This window comes from Mycteria americana, chromosome 16 (genome assembly GCF_035582795.1).
Source record: "Mycteria americana isolate JAX WOST 10 ecotype Jacksonville Zoo and Gardens chromosome 16, USCA_MyAme_1.0, whole genome shotgun sequence".
NCBI lineage: Eukaryota > Metazoa > Chordata > Aves > Ciconiiformes > Ciconiidae > Mycteria > Mycteria americana.
This window is the reverse complement of record NC_134380.1, coordinates 13186557-13207188: the sequence shown is the minus strand read 5'-3', so window position 1 is coordinate 13207188 and position 20632 is coordinate 13186557. Positions and strand designations below refer to the sequence as shown.

General features: G+C 71.5%; 3 protein-coding genes across 3 annotated transcripts; 1 reads left to right on the top strand and 2 right to left on the bottom strand.

The window, feature by feature from the left end:
- Window positions 1-774: 774 nt before the first annotated feature.
- GPRC5C (G protein-coupled receptor class C group 5 member C) lies at window positions 775-5389 on the bottom strand. Its single transcript, XM_075518761.1, has 5 exons — window positions 5279-5389; window positions 2942-4001; window positions 2215-2309; window positions 1798-1944; window positions 775-1535 (listed from the first exon to the last, which is right to left on the bottom strand). Exons 2-5 carry the CDS (start codon window positions 3957-3959, stop codon window positions 1503-1505), a joined length of 1293 nt encoding a protein of 430 aa, XP_075374876.1. The 5' UTR covers window positions 3960-4001; window positions 5279-5389; the 3' UTR covers window positions 775-1502.
- A 4377-nt stretch (window positions 5390-9766) lies between these two features.
- On the bottom strand, window positions 9767-13808 carry GPR142 (G protein-coupled receptor 142). Its single transcript, XM_075518662.1, has 3 exons — window positions 13682-13808; window positions 11703-11858; window positions 9767-10629 (listed from the first exon to the last, which is right to left on the bottom strand). Exons 1-3 carry the CDS (start codon window positions 13806-13808, stop codon window positions 9767-9769), a joined length of 1146 nt encoding a protein of 381 aa, XP_075374777.1.
- Window positions 13809-16929: 3121 nt separating this feature from the next.
- Window positions 16930-20015, top strand: BTBD17 (BTB domain containing 17). Its single transcript, XM_075518759.1, has 3 exons — window positions 16930-17023; window positions 18324-18600; window positions 18935-20015. The coding sequence occupies exons 1-3, from the start codon at window positions 16930-16932 to the stop codon at window positions 20013-20015; spliced, it is 1452 nt and encodes a 483-aa protein (XP_075374874.1).
- Window positions 20016-20632: the final 617 nt, after the last annotated feature.

The following is a 20632-nucleotide window of genomic DNA, read 5'->3' as shown; positions in this document are numbered from 1 at the left end:
CGCTCCCGCGGCCGTCCCGGCCTTCGGGGCTGCGCCTACCGTGCCACGTCCCTGCAGCCGGGAGCGTGGGCACGTGCCGGCTGGCAAGGACACGGCCGGGACGCCGCACGTGCCAAACTCCTGCTCGTGCATCCCTCGTGCGGGCACCACGGCCGTGTACGGCGCTCGTGCCTGCAGCCGTGGGCAGCCCCGCCGCCGCCAGCCCGGCTCCGGCTCAAGGAGACCGGGTCACCCGCCTGCCCCCACGGAGCCATTTCAGCCCCTGAATAATTCACGGCACTGCCGGCCGTGGCCGCAGGCTTCCTGCCCGGCAGGAGAAATCGCTGCAGAGGGGAAAGGCAATCTGAGCAGGAGAAACCGCCCCCGACCTTGGCACGTCCTCCATGCCGTGCCACTTCCCGCCAGGCAGCCCATCTGCCCGCCGGCTGCCGGTCCCGCGCTGCCTGCCCTGCCAAGGCTGCCGGCTCCCGGCGCAGCGGCCCCATCTGTGCGCCTGGCCCCGGTGCACGCTGCCACGGGGGGACGGGGAGCAGGGGACGTGGCTGGGGGACGCCGAGGGCCCTGCCCTGAGCCCCCCCTTGCTCCCTGCTGTCCCCCAGGAACGGGATGCGGGGCTGAGCCTGCCGGCACCGTGGCAGAAGCCCTTGGCCGTGGTGGGGCCAGGGATGGAGGAGCAGCCGGCGGCACGGTTGGGTACCCCCTTCCCATCAGAGGCTGCCTGCTACGGCACCGCGTAGGAAAAGCCACCTTTATTGGGGCTGACCTGAAAAAAAAGGGGAAGAGGAAGAACGACAGAGAAAGCCATGAGGGGGACGAGGGGCCCAGCTCCCTCCCTGCTCCCCGGGAGGGATCCCCGAGCCCCGGGGCGGGAAGGCACCGAGAAGGCTGCTGGAGCCACGGGGGGCCAGGTCCCCAGCCCCAGCAAGGCACTGATCCCCCGCACCCTGAGCGGCCCCCCCTTCTCCGGCAATGGGGAAACTGAGGCACAGCAGAAGTCAGGGCTGGGGAGAGCTTTGTGTCACCTTGTGCCCTGCAGCGGGACGGTGCCGGCTCAGCTCAGGGCCTGTGACGTCCCTGGGGCTGACGAGGGTCAGCGTGGAACCGGGGGCTCAGCGCCGGGGGGAGCCCCGGGCAGGAGTCCCACCGGCTCCTCGGCTTCTCGGCAGCGGATGGTCCCTGGCCCGGAGGGGACGGGGTGTCCGTGTGTCACGATGGCAGTGAGGGGATGACTCGGGGTGGCCCCGCGGGAGCTGGTCCTTGCGGCGGGGACAGCAGCAGGGATGCGGGGGTCCAGGCGGAGCTGGTGGCTTGCGGGTGCCGCGGCCAGGCGGGACGGGTGGCTCTGGGACCGCGTCCGGGCATCCCTTACACAGGAACCGGCTCCGGCTGCCGGACAGGGCGGGATGTACGTGGCGGGGCGGGATGAGGCTCGGCGAGACCTCAGGAGCGGGACGGCGGGGCCGTGGCTGTGCCGGCACTGCGGGACCCATGCCGTGGGGGCTTCACCACCGGTTCCTGCTGTACGGGGACTGCACCTGCAGGCAGAGCGGGACGGCGCTGGGGTGGCGTGGCGGCGGCAGGGCTGTGGCACAGGCCAGCAGACCCGGCTCTGGCACCGGTGGGGAGGTGCAGCCACGCTCGCCCCCACGCTGGCTTGCCCTGGGGCACCGGGCAGAGTCATCCCTGTCCCTGCCCTCCCACGGGAGACGACGCCGTGGTGGGGACAGACTTTGCACCCGGTCGCGGGCTGGACCTTGTTGCCCGCTCTCCCGCCCACCGCGTTGCACATTAACCCACCTGGCAGCTCCTGCCGTCCCGCTGGGCGGTGGCGTGCCGGGCCTGCGCCGCGAAGGCGTCCTCAGCTCGCAGCGTGGAGCTGGCGCTGCCGGCCACCGGGCTGGCGGTGGAGGCGCGGGGCAGGATCACGTCATAGGGACCTTCGGTCTGCGGGGCAGGGGAGGGAGGGCTGCAGAGGCACCGGGAGCACCCCCAGCCCCGCGGGGTCCCAAGGGAGGAAGGCGAGGGGTGACCCCCCCCCCCCCCCCAGCACCCTGTTACAGCAGTCCTTGGGACAGGGGGGCCAGGGGAGCCGCCCCCCCAGAGCCCTCCCCACACCCTGGCCCCCGTCCCAGCCGCTCCGGTTGAAAGCCCGTCCATCGGGCAGGATGCGGCCGCCGCGGAGAGGCCGGTGGCGCCGTGCGGCGTCGCACTTACCGGCCCCTTGTGCATCAGAGCCATCTCGGTGGGCTGGTAGACGCTGGTCAGCAGCTGCCCGTTGTAGCCGCTGTACGGGGACACCGGCTTCTTGGCTGCAAAGAGACGGGGACGGTGAAGGTGTGGGGGGGGGCTCACCCAGCCACCCCCACCCCACCGGGGAGCCGCTCCTCGTTAGCAGGTTTAATGAGCTGACTCAGCAACCGGCTGCTCTGTGCCTGTCCCGGGGGACAGGAGGGACGTCCCAAGGGTTTGCATCACCGCGCTCCTGGCACAGCCCCTGCCCGGCCGGGGTTTGTTATTGTAGGGTCTCTCGGGAGGCGGGGTGGCACGGGTGCTGCTCGGGAGGGCCCACGCTGCCCCGTGGGCTGCAGACGCCTTTGGTGGGGCAGGGCTGGCGCTCGCCCACCGGTCCCCATTGGGGCAGCGGACACCGCCCCGTGTTATTGTAGGGTCTCGCGAGCAGAGCGGCTGCCTGGGGCGGAGGGCCGGGAGCCGCAGGCACCCCGCGCCGGGGAGGGAGCACCCCTGCAGCCGCTGAGCTCAGCCCAAACTGGTAGACCCAGCCCAGCGAGTTTTCGGGAGCCACAACAACGGCAGGCGTCAATCCCGGGCGGGTCACGGCCAGACGTCTCGCCGCCCGCCCACCGCTGCCGGCCCCGGTGCCGGTGCCCGCTGCCAGCCCCGCCGTGGGGCAAGAGGGTCCCCGGTGAGCCCCGGCACCTACCGAAGGAGGGCTCGTCCATGGAGAAGGCTTTGTTCTCCACAAACATGCTCTGCGACTTCTGCTCCTTGAGGATGGTCTCGTAGCCCACCCCGCGTGTGGGGTAGACGTCGTCCTCAAAGGCCTGCTCGGGGCCCTGCCGCGTCACGTGCGTCACCTCGGGGATGACGTAGAGGAGGAGGAAGGCGCAGGCGTTGGAGACCAGCGCGATGGCCAGCGTGGGGTCATCCCAGGTGGGCTTCTCGCCGGCGCGCTGGTTCCCGTAGAGGTACATGGCTATCCACACCACCCAGATGGCCAGGGAGAGGCTGGTGGTGGCCAGGATGAAGGCGCCGTGCTTGCGCCAGCGGCTGTAGCGGCCGCAGAGGGCCGGCCAGGAGGTGCCGAAGGCGGCCACCAGCAGGAACATGACATAGATGAGCGCCATGACGAAGTCAGCATCCGCCAGCTGGCAAGGGTCTGGGGAGCCGCCCTCCTGCCGCGCCACCGTGATGATGAGCCACTCGGCGTTGATGATGACCTCCACCAAAGCGAGGAGCAGGGCCACCGCTAGCGTCACCCAGCCCCGTGGGCCCCGGTTCCTCCGCGCCAAGAAGTTGAGGGCCACGGCGTGCGCCAGCAGGCAGGAGAAGCAGATGCCGAAGAGGACGCCAAAGAGGAAGCGGCGGGAGGTGCAAGTGGAGAAATCTGGCCCCACGATGAAGTCAAACGTCAGGCAGAATAGCCCGAAGGTGCCCAGAAGAAAGAAGACCTGCGTGGCCACCAGGCTCTTCTTCTGGGGGTCCTGTACGAAGGGCAGGCTGGCCACCAGGACGATGGTGAGCACGAAGCTGGTCACCACGCCGAGGCTGGCCACGGCCTCCAGCACGACGCCCCAGGCTGCCGAGAGGTCGCAGAGGTTGTAGTAGAGGGAGGAGAGGTCCTTGCCGCAGCCCGAGGGAGGGGTGGTCTGGCCGCTGGCCGCGGGGAGCAGGGCCAGCAGCACGCAGGAGGCCGCCGGCGGCACCGCCGCAGCACCCATCCTGCACCGTGGTGCGGGTGCCGAGCGGGGCGTCCAGGGACCCTGCGGGACAGAGGGGGGATTAGGAATCGGGGACCGGGGCCGCGGCTCAGCTCCCGGCGCTGCCTGCGCTGTCTCCAGGGCTCAGAGCGTCCCTGCCCGCAGTCCCCGGCTGGCATCCCTCCCGCTGCACCACGGCGAGCAGTCGGGTCCCGGGGAGCCCTCTCTGTGCCGGCACAGCCGAGCCCACCCCAGCGCGGCCCAAAGCAGCCGCAGCCGGGACCGGGCAGACACGCGTCCCCCGTGGGCTCCTTGCCTGGAGGCTGGAGGCAGCCGGGGGGGGCTCAGCCTCCCCTGCACCCCACACGCTCCCTCCTGACATGGGATTTCTCTGAGCGCGGCCGGCTCTGGGGCTCTGCCGATCCCTTCCTCCAGTGCCGGGAGCAGGCAGCACCGTGCCCGCTGGCTTCCCCGAGAACACCGAACAGGGGCCCAGGCCGGACGGCAGAGGTAACACCTGGGGACGGGGCTGTCCCCTCAGCTCGTCCCTGCGTGCCAGCGCGTTCTCCTTTCCACTTCTCCTGTCCCACTTCCCTCCTCTGGCTCTGGGCACTGACCCAGGGCAGGTCCCGTGTCCGGCGCTGCCGGCCGCTGGCACGCAGGCAGCCGCAGCCTGGCATGGCACGGGCATGGCACGGCACGGCACGGCACCGGGATCCCTGTCCCTGCTCCTGCGGCCCTGGGGAGCGCGGGGTGGGCATGGGGAAGAGGAGGCAGCGAGGAAGCTGCAGCCCCACTGCTGGGGGGGGGGGGGAACCCGGCGGGAGACCCCCGGCAAGGTGACCCCGGGCTGGAGCGGGAGCAGTACCCGGGGCCGGGACCCCCGCTCCCCCCCCCCGCCAGCGGCACCCGGAGCCCGGGCAGCCCCCGCCCCGCACCCGGGGCTGCCGGCCCGGGATGGGGCCAGGGACCCCCGGCACCGCGCTGGGGCCGAGCCCCCCCGCCCGCGGGTCCTACCGGCTCCACCGCGCCCGGCCCGGCCCGGCCGGCCCCCCCGCCTCTCCCCGGCGGCTCCGGCCCGCTCCCCCGCACCCCCGGCCCGGTTCCCACGCACCTCCCGACCAGTACCGGCCGATTCCCCGACGCTCCCGACCGGTACCGGATCCCAAACTTGGCCAGAGCCGCCCGCAACTCTCCGGCCAGCCGAGCCCGCGGGGGCGGACGGCTCCGGGTCCCGGTCCCGGCTCCCGACCCGCTCCCGTTACGGCTCCCGGTCCCCCCCAGCCCCGCAGGGCTCGGTCCCCGTGTCCCCCCCCCCCCCCCCCCCCGGCCCCGCTCACCGGCTCCAGCGCCCGGAGCCCGGCCGCTCCGCTCGCTCCGCCGTGCCGTGCCGTGCCGTGCCGTGCCGGCGGGCGAGCGAGCCCCGGTCCCGCGGCACCGTGCGCGCCTGCCCGGCCCGGCCCCTCCCCGAGGTGCGGCTCTGCCCGGGGAGCGCGCCCGGGGCCGGCCGGGACCTGCCCCGCCGCGGGCGGGGGGCACCGAGCGGGGCCGGGGTCCCGCACCGGGTGGGGGTACCTGCCCCGGGGGCACGGCGGGGGCCGGCGGGGGCCGTGCGGGGTGGCCGGGAGCGGGGCCGGAGCCCGGGCTGGGGGGGGTGGTGGGGTGGGTGTGGAGCGGGGGCGATCAGCACGGGAGCCCACCTGGCCATCGGTGGAACGAGTCTGCGGGGTCTCAGCCCGGAGGAGCCGGGTCAGCCCGGCCCTGCTGAGCCTGGGGGGACCGCAGGGGCCGGGGCGGGGGGGCTGTCCCGGGGCAGCATCACCCACACGGGGCCTTGCACCGACCTCCTCTGGGTGCTGGGCCGGCGGCACCCGGCTGGTGGGTGGGCTCCCGGGTGGGAGCCGGGAGCGGGACTCCACAGGCAGCCCCACGGTGTAAGGGTACACCGGGTCCCGCCGGGAAGGCCCGAGGCGCAGGCCCGGAGGGGCCTCCCGGAGGAATGTCAGCTGACGGCTAAAGCCGGAGCCCTTGGCAGGGCAGCGGGGCCCCAGAAAAGCCCTTCCTGCGAGGGGCCGGGGGCCCAGGGCAGCCCCGGCCCGGGGGCAGCGCGGGGGGCTCGGCGATGCCTGTCCCGGCGGGGGTGGCTGTGCACCCCAGGGCTGGGCACGGGCACCCCGCGGTCACCCCATCCCTGGGGCTCGGGGATGGGGAAAAGCCCCAGGAGGCTCGGGGTGCCCTGGGGGAGGTTTCCAGGCAGGCGCTGCTATTTTGGGAGGGTGAAGCAAGAGGGTGAAGGATGCAGACGAAAGTTCAACGTGCCTCTGGCAGGTCCTCCCCCAGCCCGGGCCGGGGTGAAAACAATCCGAGGAGCAAGGGAGGCAGAGCCGGAGCCGGCAGCACCCACGGCACGAGGACCGGCACCCGCCGGAGCCTGCGGGGAGAAGACGGCGTGTCTGGGCTGGGTGCTGCACCCGCTGCCGCCGTCCCTCCGGCACTGGGGCCGCCTGCCCTCCTGCCCTTCTTCTTCCTAAAGAGCGTTTGGCTTCGGGACGGCGTTTGGGGGAGGATCGCCCCTCCCTGCCGGGGCACGTGCACACGCGTGTGCTCTCACTGCGGTGCCGGAGAAGGGCGGCGTGGACGGAGGGGCTCTGCAGTGGCCTCTTGTGCCTCAGTTTCCCCAGGGAGTCGGGGTTCAGACTCGCAGGGCCTGGCAGTAGCCCCCGCTCACCGGCAAAGGCTCAGCCTTGGATAACCAGCGCTGGGAGCGTGGGCTGGCTGCCCTGCTGCCCCTGCGCCGGCGCTGACCCGGGCCCAAGCCGCCGAGAGGCCACGCTGCATGCGGCTTCCTGCCGGCTGCTTCCTTCCGCTGCGTGGGGCCGGCGGGTTTCCCAGCTGCTGACTCAGCACAAGCCCCCTCCCCGTGACCCCCGCACCCGCCATGGGGCCGCTGGCAGGGGTCCGTCCCGCCGAGGCTGCCTCGCAGCCGCGCGGCTTTCGTCCTTGCGTCCCCCCCACGGTGGATGATGTCCTCCCCCCTTCCTGTGGGGACCCTCCCGGCTTTCCAGCCTTGCTGCACACCCCTGGGGTTTTTGTAGGTCCTACAGAAACACCTCACCAGGGAGGCGGCTGCGGGGTAGGTCGGGTATGATCCCACCATGTGCTGGCTGCCTTACAGGGACCAACCGTGGGCTGCGAGGGACCGGCTGCCCTCGGTCCCCTCCTGCGGCCGCATGCCAGGGCGGTTGGTGCCTGGCACAGCCCTTTCGGCGAGGGCAGAGCCCAATCCCGGTTCCCTGGTGTCCCGGGTGGGCTGGGGACCGCGGTCCCCATGGTGGGACCGGGCAGAGCCGGTCCCTCCAGCACAGCAGCCGCGGTGAGGGGCTGGGACTCAGCTCAGCACAGCACCGGGACGTGGGCCAGGCTTCCCCGCCGGCTCACTCCGACAACATCAGCATGCTGGGCGCATTTTTTCCAGGCTTACCTTTTCTACGGAGCCGCAGGGCCGGGCGGCTGGCGTGGCTGGCACGGTGGCACGGCTGGCACGGTGGCACGGCTGATTGAGGCCCAGCTCCACCGCGGCTCCCGCTCGGCCGTGGCTCAGCTCGGGAAGGCGAGAGCCGTACCTGGGACCGGGGGGGGCCCCGCTCACCCACCCAGCTGCCTCCCCGCTGCCGCCGCTGCCCGGGCCGGGGCTGGGGAGCTGTTTTCCACCCAAGCCGGTTCTGTCCAGACCGGAGCCCCTCGCCGCCGGCGGACGCGGTCAGCACATTTCCACCTCCCTCTCCAAGTAAATAAACGCCGGTTGGCGAGGGGGGGCCGGCGGTGGTCCCGGCCTGCCGCAAGCGGGGCTGCACCTCCTGCCAAACGCCGTCCTTGCCGGCAGAGCCCCCCTGCCCCGCGGCCCCTCCTGCCCCGGCGAAGGGCCCCGGGGTGGGCTCCAGCCCTGGAAGCCCCCAGGGATGGGTGCTCGCCAGGCGGGAGGCGCTGGCCGGGTTAATATCTAATCTCTTCCCCGTCCTGCTCTCCTCACATGCCAGAATTAATGGAGCGAACACCTCCCAGGTACCACCCGCGCCACCAGGTCGGGGTTTAACCCTGTCACCGGGAGTACGGCCGGGGCTGGATCCCGCCTGGCGTAAGGCAGCACCACCGGCGGGGTCTGCCCGTGCGGGGGACGGATCCGGCTGCGGGGCCCCGGGTGCACCGCGGGCAGGCGGGTGCGTGCCGGTGCCGCTGTGGGTCTGCCCCACGTCCCGGGGGTTTTGGCTCATCCCATGAGCACCGGGGGGGGCAAACGCTGCGCCCCATCCCACCCCGGTGCTGGGCACAGGCCGGACTCGGTGGGACGGGCAGGGGGGAAGCCCGGTGGGCGGGGGGGGGGGGGGTGTGTGTCTCCATGGCCAGCCCAAATCCCCCGGGGGGGCCGGCTGAGCCCCTGCCCCCCGGGGCAGCCCCCCTGGGTGCTGTCCTGCCCGGACTCCGGGGAATTGGAGGGGCAAGGCTGGTCTGTTTGGGGGGGATTACGCTAAGGACCTTGCAGGGGAATTAGGGTGGGGAGCGGGACGGGCAGGGCTGGTGCGGGGGGCCGGGGGTGCGGGGGTGCCGGCTCCCTGCCCCCGGGCTGTGCCAGCTCCTCAGGGCGTCCCGTCCCTGCCCTCTGGTGGCAGCTGGGGACAGCCGGGCTGGCACGGCACAGCCGCTCGCCCAGCGTCGCACCAGCTCGGTACTGGTGTAACTGGGAGGGCGGCACTGGTTCCGGGTGCAGCCGGCGCAGGGGGGTATCGTGAGCCCCCTCCCTTGCAGCCGGTGGGAGACGCTGCACCCTTGGGCTGGGGTGCACCCAGGGTGCCCGGGGGGCTGCAGCCTTGCAGGGCGGCTGTCCCGGGTGGAATAATGGGTGGGGGCCGGCTCGGGCAGAGCCCGGAGCTGGGGTCTTACCGTGTGCCCAGGCCCCGCAGCTGGGGACGCTGGAGCCCGTGGACGCCCCCTCCCAGCACCCCCCCGGGCACCGTGGCACTGGGAGCACTGGGGTGGGCAGGGCCGAGAGCTCAGGGCTGGGCAGCGGGACCCCGTGCCCAGGGGTGCAGGGTGCCCCCATCCCAGCCGCTCGCAGGGAGCCGGACCCAGGCAGAGTTTTGGTCTCAGCACGGCAGTTTATGGAGGAAGGACCGTCCCGCCGGCGCCCAGCGGGCACCGCGTCCTCGCCAGGGCCCGCAGGAGCTCACCTGCACCCGTCACCCCTCACCACGGGGCAGCCGTGCCCGCCGGGCTCCCCCGGACCTCGGGTGCGTCGGTTCAGCACAGGCTGGAGCTGATGCAGGAGAGCAGCACGGTCACACTCCCTGGCCGTGGCCAGCCGCGGAAGCCCCATGAGCCCCACGGCCGCAGGGCTGGAGAGGAGCCCAGCCGGGGGGGCACACGTGGAGCAGGCAGCAGCTCCTGCCGCCGAGCTGGGGCACGTCCTTGCTGCCGAGTTTCCCGGGGGGGCCGAACACCGTGCGTCCCGAGGGGCTGAGCACGGGCAGGGCTGAGCTGCCCGTCCCGGTGCGGCTCAGGGAGCGGGCGGGGGTCCCTGGGCTGCAGCGGGTGCTGCCCGCAGGCAGGGCAACCCGATGGCCCCAAACGAGTGGAACCAGCTGGCTGGGCACAACCGCCGCCTCTTGCCACCGCCACCGGCACCCGCGTTAACCCCCAGCTCTGCGGAGGGCAGGCGTCGCGGGGGCAGTGTCCCCGGGGCAGGGTCTCGCCGGGTCCCGGGGCGATGCCTGGGGCTGGGTGAGCACCGGGCCCCCTGGCCGAGTGCTGCTCTGGCTGGCAGCAGCCCCGGCTCAGAGGGCCGTCCTGGCCAGCAGCTCCAGTGGTTTCAGGGCTGGGAAGCGGCCGCTGCCGTGCCGGGGGCCGTGCCGGAGGTGGGCCCGGACCACTTCGCCCACTGTGCGGCGGAAGGTCTGGCTGACGAAGCAGTAGAGGAAGAAGTTGAGGGTGGTGTTGAGCATGGCCACCATGTTGGCAATGTCCAAGGCCAGGTGCATGCGCCAGTCCCTCTTGACCGAGGCCACGTAGAGGTGGCAGATCATGACGATGGTCCGGGGAGCCCAGAGCACGATGAAGACAGTGGTGACGGCCAGGAGGAGAGCCGTGGTCTTGCTCAGGCGGGGTCGGCCGCCCCCCGAGCGCCTCTGCCGCTTCAGCTTGCAGATGATGATGGAGTTGGTGGCCAGGAAGATGCTGCAGGGCAAGAAGTAGATGGTGATGCAGTGCACCCACTTGAGCACCATGTCCAGGGCGGTGGGGGGGTCGGCATCGCGCCACACGTCCAGCCACCAGTAGAAAGGGATGCCCGTGGCCAGAGCCACGGCGAAGACGGCTGCGATGATCTTGCGGGTACGCCGTGGGTAGGAGACAGCGCGGTACCGCAGTGGGTGGCAGAGGGCCACGTAGCGGTCCATGGTCAGCAGGACGGTGACCCAGATGGAGGCATGGTTGGCTGTGAACTCCAGCACATTGACAGTGTGGATGAAGGCGCTGGGCACCGCCCGGGCCAGGATGGCTGTCTGCAGGATGAAGCCCACAAAGATGATGAAGACCTGGGTGAGGATGTCGGAGGTGGTCAGGGCCAGCAGGTACCAGTACGATGACTTCTTGGTCCTCGTGGCCAGGCGGGACAGGGCCACGGCGGTCAGGACGTTCACTGGAGGGAGGGGAGCGATGTGCGGTGGTGAGACCCTGGGGCTCACAGCCCCCCCACACCCTGCAGCACCCGGGACCCCGGCGGTGCCCGGGCTCTCCCCGGGCCGCAGGTGAGCGGCCCCAGGCCCCAGCTGCGGGGGGGAGCTATAAATATCACGGTGCCCTGGGGATTTGCTGAGCTGATTAATCTGTTCCGTGTGTCAGTCCAAGCAACGCAAATACCATCTGTCCCTGCTGCTGCGGCACCTGCCACGTGGGGCTGGGCTTTTCAGCCGGGAACCGCAGCTGGGGCCGGCCCCGAGGCCGTGGGGGCCGTGGGAGCAGGCTGGTTTCCCCCACCCCTGAGGACTCTTCTCCCCATCACCAAAAGCCCTGGGGCTGGGATGGGAGCTGAGGCTCTGCTGGCAGCAGGGGGCACAGGCTGAGCTGAGGGTGCACGGCTCAGATGAGGCAGGATGGGTGCTGGCCCCTTGTCCTGGTTTCAGCTGGGATAGAGTTGATTTTCTTTAGAGTGGCTGGTATGGGGCTGTGTTTTGGATTTGTGCTGAGAACAGTGCTGATAACACAGGGATGTTTTAGTTGTTCTGCACCGGTCAAGGACTTTTCAGCTTCCCCTGCTCTGCCGGGTGCAGAAGAAGCTGGGAGGGGGCACAGCCAGGACAGCTGACCCACACTGCCCCAAGGGCTATTCCATACCATACGGCATCATGCCCAGTATATAAAGCTGGGGGAAGGAGGAGGAAGGGGGACGTTGGGAGTGACGGCGTTTGTCTTCCCAAGTCACCGTTACGCGTGATGGGGCCCTGCTGTCCTGGAGATGGCTGAACACCCGCCTGCCCATGGGAAGGAGCGAATGAATTCCTTGCTTTGCTTTGCTTGCGTGAGCGGCTTTTGCTTTCCCCATTAACCTGTCTTTAGCTCAACCCACGAGTTTTGTCACTTTTCCTCTTCCGATTCTCTCCCCCATCCCACCGGGGGGGAGTGAGCGAGCGGCTGGGGGGGCTCAGTTGCTGGCTGGGGTTAAACCACGACACCCCTGCGCTCCCGGGCAGCCCCCCGCCCCAGCCCCCTCACCTGGCAGCCCCAGCCCCAGCAGGACGCTGTAGTACACGATGGGGAAGATGCCGACCATGCAGGGTGACCGCTCCGGCTCCGGCCGCGCCGCCTCACCGGCCCACGCCACCGCCGTGCTGTTGGGCACCGAGACCATCGCCTTCCACCACGGACCAGCTGCGAAGGGAGACAGGGAGCGTCAGGGGGCCGAGGGCCCTGGTGGCACCCGGGCGGGGGCTCAGCCAGGACGTGGCACAGGGGGCTCGGGGCGGGTTGGCTCCCACGGGTGCAGTTGCCCCAGGCCTGCCGCCATGTCTGCCTGCGATGGCACATTTTGGAGCTGCCCGCTATCCATGGATGCTGCAGGACGAGGGACCATGATCCAGCCCCTGCGGGGACGCCAGGGTGACAGTCCCCATCCCCACAGCAGAGGGTGGCCCCGCTACCGGAGATGCTCCTTGTTTATCCCCCCGGCTCCGTTTATCACCTTGAAGAAAACCGGATTAAAACACCATGTTCTTGGGTGGCTGCCAGCGGGGTGAGGCCCTGGCTCCTGGCCTGGGCTGGGCTGGGTGCCACCCGCCGGGACCCAGCGGTGGCAGGGAGGACCCAGAGGTGCCGGAGGGGGGGTCCCAGCGGTGCCAGGGCGGGGTGGCCCCCTCCAGGCTGCCAGCCGGGTCCTTTGCCAGCTCCTCGGGCAGGCCCGCATGAGGCAGCGGGGCCGGAGGGGTCTGGCAGCGGCCCTGCCCGCAACCCTGCCCGCGGCCCTGCCCGCGCCCCGCGCCCGGATCGGGCCCACCATTCATAAACGCGGGCGGCACCACCCCCTTTCCGAGCTCTGCGCTCCTATTGGCTAGAGGGGACCAGCCTTCACCCAATCAGAGAGGCGTGCTCAAGGAATGGGGAGGCCAAACCTGAGCTCTGCGTTCTGATTGGTCAGAATTCCCCCTCCCGTCCCCAAATTAGCATCTCCCGAGGGGGACCGCGACCCCCGGGGCCCTGGAGCTGGACGAGGGTGCGGGGGGGGGTCCTGAGCCCCGGGGGGGTGCGGGGGGGGTCTTCAGCCCGAGGGGGGTGCGAGGTGCAGGGGGGGTCCTGAGCTCCGGGGGGGTTTGTGGGGTGCAGGGGGATCCTGAGTCCGGGGGGGTTTGTGGGGTGCAGGGGGGGTCCTGAGTCCGGGGGGGGGGGGGGTGCGGGGTGCAGGGGGGGTCCTGAGCACGGTGGGGGGGGGTGTATGGGGGTCTTCAGCCCCAGGGGGGTGCGGGGTGCAGCGAGGGTCCTGAGCGCGGGGGTACGCAGGGAGGGTCCTGAGCCCCGGGGGGGTTTGCGGGGTGCAGGGGGGGTCCTGACCCCTGGGGGGGTGCGGGGGGCAGGGGGGGTCTTGAGCCCCGGGGGGGTTTCCGGGGTGCAGGGGGGGTCCTGAGCCCCGGGGGGGGGGTACTGGGCACCGCTCTGGTCTCAGTCCAGCCCTGGCCCCGCAGAGACCCCAAACTGGCCCCAGTCACTGCAGCCCCCCGACGGCTCCGGGGCCGGGGGGGGGGGGGGGGGGGCACGTCTCCCCCCGCCGCTGCTCCCGTTCCGGGCCCCCAGCGATGGATCTGCCCCCGGCCCGGCAGCGCCCGCGGTGGGGGGCTCTGGGAGCCCGGGGGGGCTTTGGCCTCTGCGCCCCGCCGGGCTGGGAGCGGAGCCCCGGGCTGGGTGCGAGCGGGGAGGGGGGGGGGCACACAAACACATGCGCAGGGGGATGCCAATTAACTGCAAATTAGATCTGGCTAATGAGCAGGGGCAAGTCCCGTCCCTTCACGTCCCCCAGGGAACTGGGGCATCGATCGCTGCCTGCGGGGGGAACGCGTTAACCCCTTCGCGGCCCTGATCCCGTTTGCTCTGCGGGGGGGTCCGGGTGTGGGCTGGTGCCCCCCTTGTCCCCCCCTGCCCGGGGTCCCGCTCCCCAAGCCCTGCCGGCGATGGGCTCTCACCTCGGTGGCCCCCGTGCCACCCACTGGGCGTGCGGTGCCACCTTCCCTGGGCCCGGAGAGCCACCGGTGTCCGTGTCCTTGCGGGTGGCCGTGTCCCCACCGGTGGCCGTGTCCCCGTCGGTGGCCGTGTCCCCTCCGGCACCCGCAGCATCGCACGGCCTCCCGGGGCGCGAGGGACGCGGGGCGGAGGGAGAGCGGCGTGGGCAGAGCCGCGGGCTGGGCTAGCGGGGCAGGAGGACGTCCCCGGGCCTTGCTGCTGCCGTGGGGGCCAGGGATGGGGTCACCTGGGAAGGCTGTGCCAGCCCCGAGTGACCGTGACAGAGCTGGTCCCCACCCCGGAGCAACAGGGATGGTGGTCCGGGGGCTTGGGGACAGCTTGGGCCCCCCGTTATACCCACAGGCCTGTGTCACCAAGCTGGGGTGCATCGTTCCTGCGCCCGGACCCCCAGCTCCCCGCCTTTGGGTGCTGGACCCCCCGATTTCTGCTGGGTTCGCTGCACAGCCCAGGTGGGCCGGGGCCGGGCAGGGGTGGGTGCGGGCAGGCGGGGCTGCCCAAGCCTGGCGAGGTGCCGGGGGCCGGCGCAGGTTCCCCAAACAGGCAACCGGGGTCCACGGCCGCCTCCGGGGACCCAGAGGAGTGGGTCTGTGAGTGTGCACACGAGCGTGCACCCGTGTGTCCCTGCCTGCGTGTCCCTGCTGGGCTGTGCTCTGCGCGTGCCTGGGTGCCCACCGGCACGGCCCCGGCGTCCAAACCTGAGCCCGTGCCTCAGTTTCCCCAGCCGCACAGGTAGGGGTGGGAAGGCTGATGTCCCCTGCCCGCCCCTGGGGCCACCAAGCTCCCTGACTCCCCCCCCCCCCCCCCCCCCCGCCCCGTGTCCCCCAGCCCGCAGGGGCGATGCCGCGCCCACAGCCACGGGGCCAGTGGGAGCCACCTGGCACGGGTCGCTATGGTGAGCCAACCCTCCACCGCCTCAGCCGCAATTACCGGAGCCGGCACAGCTGCTCTCTCCATCCCACCAGGGGCTGGGGGATGGATGCCCTGTCCCCGCTGACCCCCAGCACCACGGTCCCCCATGTTCCCCCATGGCCCACAGCCCGTGCCACCCTGCCCTGTGGCCAGCCGATGTCCCCACGGGGGACACAAGGGTCCCTGGGCTGTAGGGTGCAGCCTGGGCTGGCACCGTGCCGGCGGCTCACCAGGCGCACGCTCCCGGCAAGCTGTTGTTTTGCAGGCGGGTGATTAAATGAGGCATCGATGGATGTGGTGAGCCATTAACCGGCTGTGCCGTGCTGGGGGCCCCTTGTCCCCCGGCCGGCCCGCGCCTCGCCGCGATGCAGGAATGCCCGCCCGGGCTGCGCGCTCTGCTTGCACCGCGCTCTTGGGGGTCCCCTGCCCCACGGGGCCACAGAGCTTGAGCCCCGGCCCCACACCTCGCCTGCCCCCCTGCCCGTCCCTGCGAGGGGCCGGGGAGCCCCAGGAGCGGGCACAGTGATGGCTGGGCGGCTTGTCCCCAGCCCCCCACCCGCAGGTCAGGGCCAGACGGGTAATCCCCACCCCACCGGGAGCCGTGGCAACATCTGCCCACGCTCAACATCTGGAGACCCCGTCTAAGCCCGGGCCCCTCGCCCACCCTCCCGCGCCATGGCCGTGCTCGGGGACAGGGCTCCTCGGCCCCGCGTCACCATCTCTGCTCCCACGTGAGCCCAAAGCAAACCTGTCCTCAGAAGCCCTCGCCGGCACGAAAGCACCCCGGGCCACGGCGGCAGCACCGCAAAGGGGCAGATGGGCTGAGCACCCCCCCTCAGCTGGAGCCCCCCTGCCCGGCACGGAGCCTGGGCCGCCACCGTCCTACCCCACGGCGAGCACTTTGCCCCACGAACCGCTCGCTCCCTGTCCCACCGGCCGCGGCATGGTGTCCCTCCCGCTGCGGGGTGCTGGTGCTGGCAGTGCCGGCCACGGCACGGCATCCCCCCGTGGGTCCTGGGGAGGGAGCGGGGTGTGAAACGGGTGCCGTCACCTCGCTCGGCAGCCGAACACCAAGCTGCGATACCGCGGGTGCCAGCGCCGATCCCATCAGCCCCGACAGATATGTGATAACCGGGACCAGTTAACATCCCCCCGCGCGGCCCCGGCGCTGCCACGTGCTGAAGGTCACAGCATCTCCCCAGCGGTGTCCCCAGGAGCAGGGGGCCCGGGTGCTGTCCCCCGCGACACGCAGGGTCCTCCTGCCCCCCGAGGTGACCTTGCGCAGGGGTCCCGGGGCTCAGCACGGGGCCCGGCAGCTCCTGCCCAGGGACCACCAAGCTGCGGGGCAGGGGGGTTCCTGCCCGGCATGGCAGCCCCCCGCAGCCTTCACGGGGAGCCCCGGTGGTGGGTAAGGGGCTGCCGTGCCCGTGCGAGCCGGGCTGCTGCCGTCTGTGGGGTCTGTGCCCCCCGGCTGCGCCCCGACTGGGGCTCCCCACCCCGTGATGCCACTGGGGCCACAGCCAAAAGTGGGGTGCAGACACCCCCCGCTCCCACCCCGCTTGTTTGGGCTGTGCCAGAGGGGTGCCCATCTCCTGCAGCAGCGTGGGGGCACCCAGCACCACCCCCAGCCCCATGCTTGAGCCGTACCGGCCCCGGCGTGTGGCACCGGGGCTGCGGGGGGGGGACGATGACGACAAATGCCACCCCGGCCTCGTTGCGAAGCCCCTCAAGAGCCGTCGGGGTGGGCGAGGTGCCAGCGGAGGCCGGCACAGGGCACCCGCACCGCGCAGGCGGCCTCTTGGCTGCAAAGGCTGGGAAAAGGGCAGGCAGTTCCTGCCGGCAGCCCGGATGCCATGGTGATGGGCTGCTGCCGGCATGAATACCCATGAGCCGGGGGGAGCGGGGAGGCCACGCCGAGCTGTGCCCTGAATGCAAAGACCCCGCTGCCGCGGCCCAGCGGCACAAAGGGCTGCGGCCACGCACGGGGCTCCGGCACGGCGTAGGGCTGTGGCACGGCACGGCAGTGCCCGGCGGCGGCAGGAACAGGCGGCAAATGGAGATGGCCCCATGCCACGCCGGGGCTCGCCGGAGCACCCTGTCACGCCACCCCCGGGTGCGGGGCTGGGGTCCGGGGTCAGGGTGGGATGCACAGGGGCTGGAAGCGGTTCCCTTGGTAACGGCCGGTCCCAGTTTCCACCAATCGATGTGGCGGCGCGGGCTGGGAGGGCTCGTGGCCTACATAAGCGCCAAGCAGGCACCGCACACCCGTGCCGCGACGAGAGCCGGCAGATGTGCTTGCGAAGCCATGGCCAGGCTGACGGGGGCCCGGCCCGTGGCCACCCGCCGCTGGGGCTGCGCCGCCGCTGCCTTCCTCCTCCTCCTCCTCACCGTGCAAGCCGGTAAGGGTGGCCATGGCGGGGGGAGGCGTGGAGGGGTCCCCGTGCCGTGGGTCCCGCTGCCCTCGCCGGGCGCCGGGGTGAGGCTCGGACGCGGCGCGGATGTCCGGTGATGCCCGTGGGGGGCTGAGCACAGCTCTCCAGCAGCCGTAGCGGCTCCTGGGGCGGGATGGATGCGGCTCCTGGACCACGCGGTGCCCCACGGCCGTGCCCCACGGCACCTGGGAGGTGCCGGCAGCCAGAGCTGGGCTGCGCTCGCCGCTGCCCAGGGAAGGCTTGGTGCCGCGGGCAGCGATGTCCGGCACCGCAGGGCGAGGGGCTCCCGACCCCCTTCCCCGTCCCTGCTCAGCGGGGCTTAAGCCGGTGCCGGGAATGGTAATCCGCCGGATCGCTGGCTGGTAAGACGGGGATTTGAGAGAGACGGGGCCAAATTCACCCCGGGGGAAGGATGTTCCGGGGAGGAGGTGGGAGTTGTGCCAGGCACGAGGGAGAGGAGGAGAGGGAGGAAGGCTCCCCATGCCCGCAGGAGCACGGAGACCCCTGTCTCGGTCCCTATCCCCACTGGGAGCCTGGCACCGTGGGGACACAGACACAGGGGGATGCTCGTGCCCGCTGCGTGCCCAAGCGGGGACCAGGCTGGGCTGCCGGCACACACGGCCCGAGGAGGGGAGCAAAACGCGGCCGGGCCGGCGGTGCCAGTTCACGGCGTCGGTGAGGACGCAGGGATCACACCGGGAGCAGGCACGGCGCAGCAGCTGCCTGCTCGGCGGCACCGACCCGCAGCGACGCTGGGGCAGCTGGTGTCCCCAGGCTGCTCGGACCGTGGGGACCCCGTCCCCGGGTGTGGGAGCGGAGCGTTCCTGGCCCCCTGCACCCACCGGCTCTCGCGTGCCCTGCGTGTCGGTCTGGGACGCAGGGGGTCCGGGGCAATGCCCAGGGCTCGCTCTGCCCGCACCGGGGCTGGCAGACCGGGCTGTGAGCCAGCGCTGCCCGGCACAGGGCCATTTCCCAGCACGTCCCAGCCTGGGACACGGTGGTCTCACCCCTTCTGCTGCAGAAAAGCAGTTTTTTGGCTCCCAAGGACACAAATGACCCCACATCCCCTCGTCCTCCCCACACCCCCTTGGCACCAGCCAGCCCTTCGGCACTGGGGGGAGCGGAGGGAGGATGTGCACAAAGCCAGGCTTCCCCAGCCCCCCATTAACCACCCATCGCCCCACAGCTGGGCCCCACTCTGCTGTGCCCCCGCACCCCATGCCCGGTGCCGGGGGTGCAGCACTGGGATGGTCCCATCTCCCCGCAGCCCAGAAAGCCGACCTTAGCGGTGACGCCACGGCGGCCACCATCAACCACTCGCTGACGCTGCTGCAGCGGCTGCAGGAGCTGCTGCAGAATGGCAACGGCAGCGACTCGGTGCTGCGGGTGCGCACGGCCGCCTCCGACGAGGCCAAGGTCTTCCACACCCACCAGCTGCTGCTCAGCCTCCAGAGTGAGGTCTTCGAGAGCCTCCTGCGCAACCAGAGCATTGTCACCCTGCACGAGCCGCCTGAGACTGCTGCGCTCTTTGAGAAGTTTATCAGGCACGTGGGGACCCCTTGGGATGGGGACATCAGGAGGGACACAGCTCCTCTGGGGACCACGGGGACCCCACGGGATGGAGATGCTGGGAGGGATGCAGCCAAGGAGGGAGGATGCTCGCTTGGGGACCACGGGGACCCCACGGGGTGGAGGTGCTGGGAGGGATGCAGCCAAGGAGGGAGGATGCTCACTTGGGGACCACGGGGACCCCATGGGATGGGATGCCTGGAGGGATGCAGCCAAGGAGGGAGGATGCTCCCCTGGGGAGCTGCCGGAGCAAGGGGCTGGGTGGCAGATTGGGGGACGCCAGCGTCACCGCCCTGCCCTCTGCCCCAGGTACCTGTACTGCGGGGGGGTCTCCATCCTGCTGCACCAAGCCATCCCCATGCACCAGCTGGCCAGCAAGTACCGGGTGTGGGGGCTGCAGCGCGGCGTGGCCGACTACATGAAGACCCACCTGGCCAGCGAGTCGAGCCAAGGCCACGTGGTGGGCTGGTACCACTACGCCGTGCGCATCGGGGACGCGGCGCTGCAGGAGAGCTGCCTCCAGTTCCTGGCCTGGAACCTCTCGGCCGTGCTGGGCAGCGCCGAGTGGGGCTCGGTGAGCGTGGAGCTGCTGCTGCTGCTGCTGGAGCGCTCCGACCTGGTGCTGCACAGCGAGCTGGAGCTCTACACTGCCGTGGAGGGCTGGCTGAGCCGCCGGCAGCCCGAGGATCCCGTGGCCGAACGGGTGCTGCGTGCCATCCGCTACCCCATGATCGCGCCCAGCCAGCTCTTCCGGCTGCAGGTGCAGTCGGCGGTGCTGGCACGGCACTACAGCGCGGTGCAGGATCTGCTCTTCCAGGCTTTCCAGTTCCATGCCGCCTCCCCCCTCCACTTTGCCAAGTATTTCGATGTCAACTGCAGCATGTTCCTGCCCCGCAACTACCTCGCACCCAGCTGGGGCTCCCAGTGGGTCATCAACAACCCGGCGCGGGACGACCGCAGCACCAGCTTCCAGACCCAGCTGGGTCCCAGCAGCCACGATGCCGGTAAGCGGGTGACCTGGAACGTCCTCTTCTCGCCGCGCTGGCTGCCCGTCAGCCTGCGCCCCGTCTACTCGGACTCGGTCTCGGGCGCCGTCCAACCGGTGCGCATCGAGGACGGTCGCCCCCGGCTCGTCATCACCCCAGCCATGAGCAGCCCCGACTTTGCCGGCGTCAGCTTCCAGAAGACGGTGCTGGTGGGCGTGCGGCAGCAGGGCCGCGTCTTGGTGAAGCACGCCTACAGCTTCCACCAGAGCTCGGACGAGGCGGCCGACTTCCTCGCCCACGCCGACCTGCAGAAGCGTGCCTCCGAGTACCTCATCGACAACTCCCTGCACCTCCACATCATCATCAAGCCCATCTACCACTCCCTCATCAAGGTGAAGAAGTAACGAGGCAGAGCCGGGCCCCGTAGCTGGACTGGCCCCAGCCCTGGGGGGGGCTCGTGCTTGGTCCTCCTGCTCATAGGTAGATGGAGGTCTCCATGCTGGGGGACCCCGGGCCTGTCTCCGCTGCCCACCCCTCCCTGATTGTCCCCCTGCCACGTCCCATCCCCATCGCTGTCCCTGGGCGCCTGTGGGGACGTGGGGATGGGGGACACCGGGACCCCCCCAGCCCCGTGCGGGTGGTGCAGGAGGCAAAATGTGCAGCCGCCAGCCGCGGGTGCAGCCCCGTCCCGGGCTCACAAACCCCAACGGGCAAGAAGATGGGGACAGGGACAGCCCGGCCCTCCCGTGATGCCACCCCTGCGGCACTGGGGTCCCTCTGTGCCGGGCAGCGAGGCGGCGACACTGGGTCCGGCTGCTGGCACGGGTGCCCCGGCAGCAGCACCCCGGGGCTCGGCGGCGAGCTGGGCGCGTGCCCAGGCTGGGGCGGGTGGTCCGGCTCCCTCCCGCAGCGGAGGAGGCTTGGGGGGCACCGTCCCCGCTCACGGCCGGCAGCTGCCCCATCCCTGCCCGGGCACCCCCCACCCTTCCTAATAAAAGCAGAAAACGAGCGTGGGGCGTGC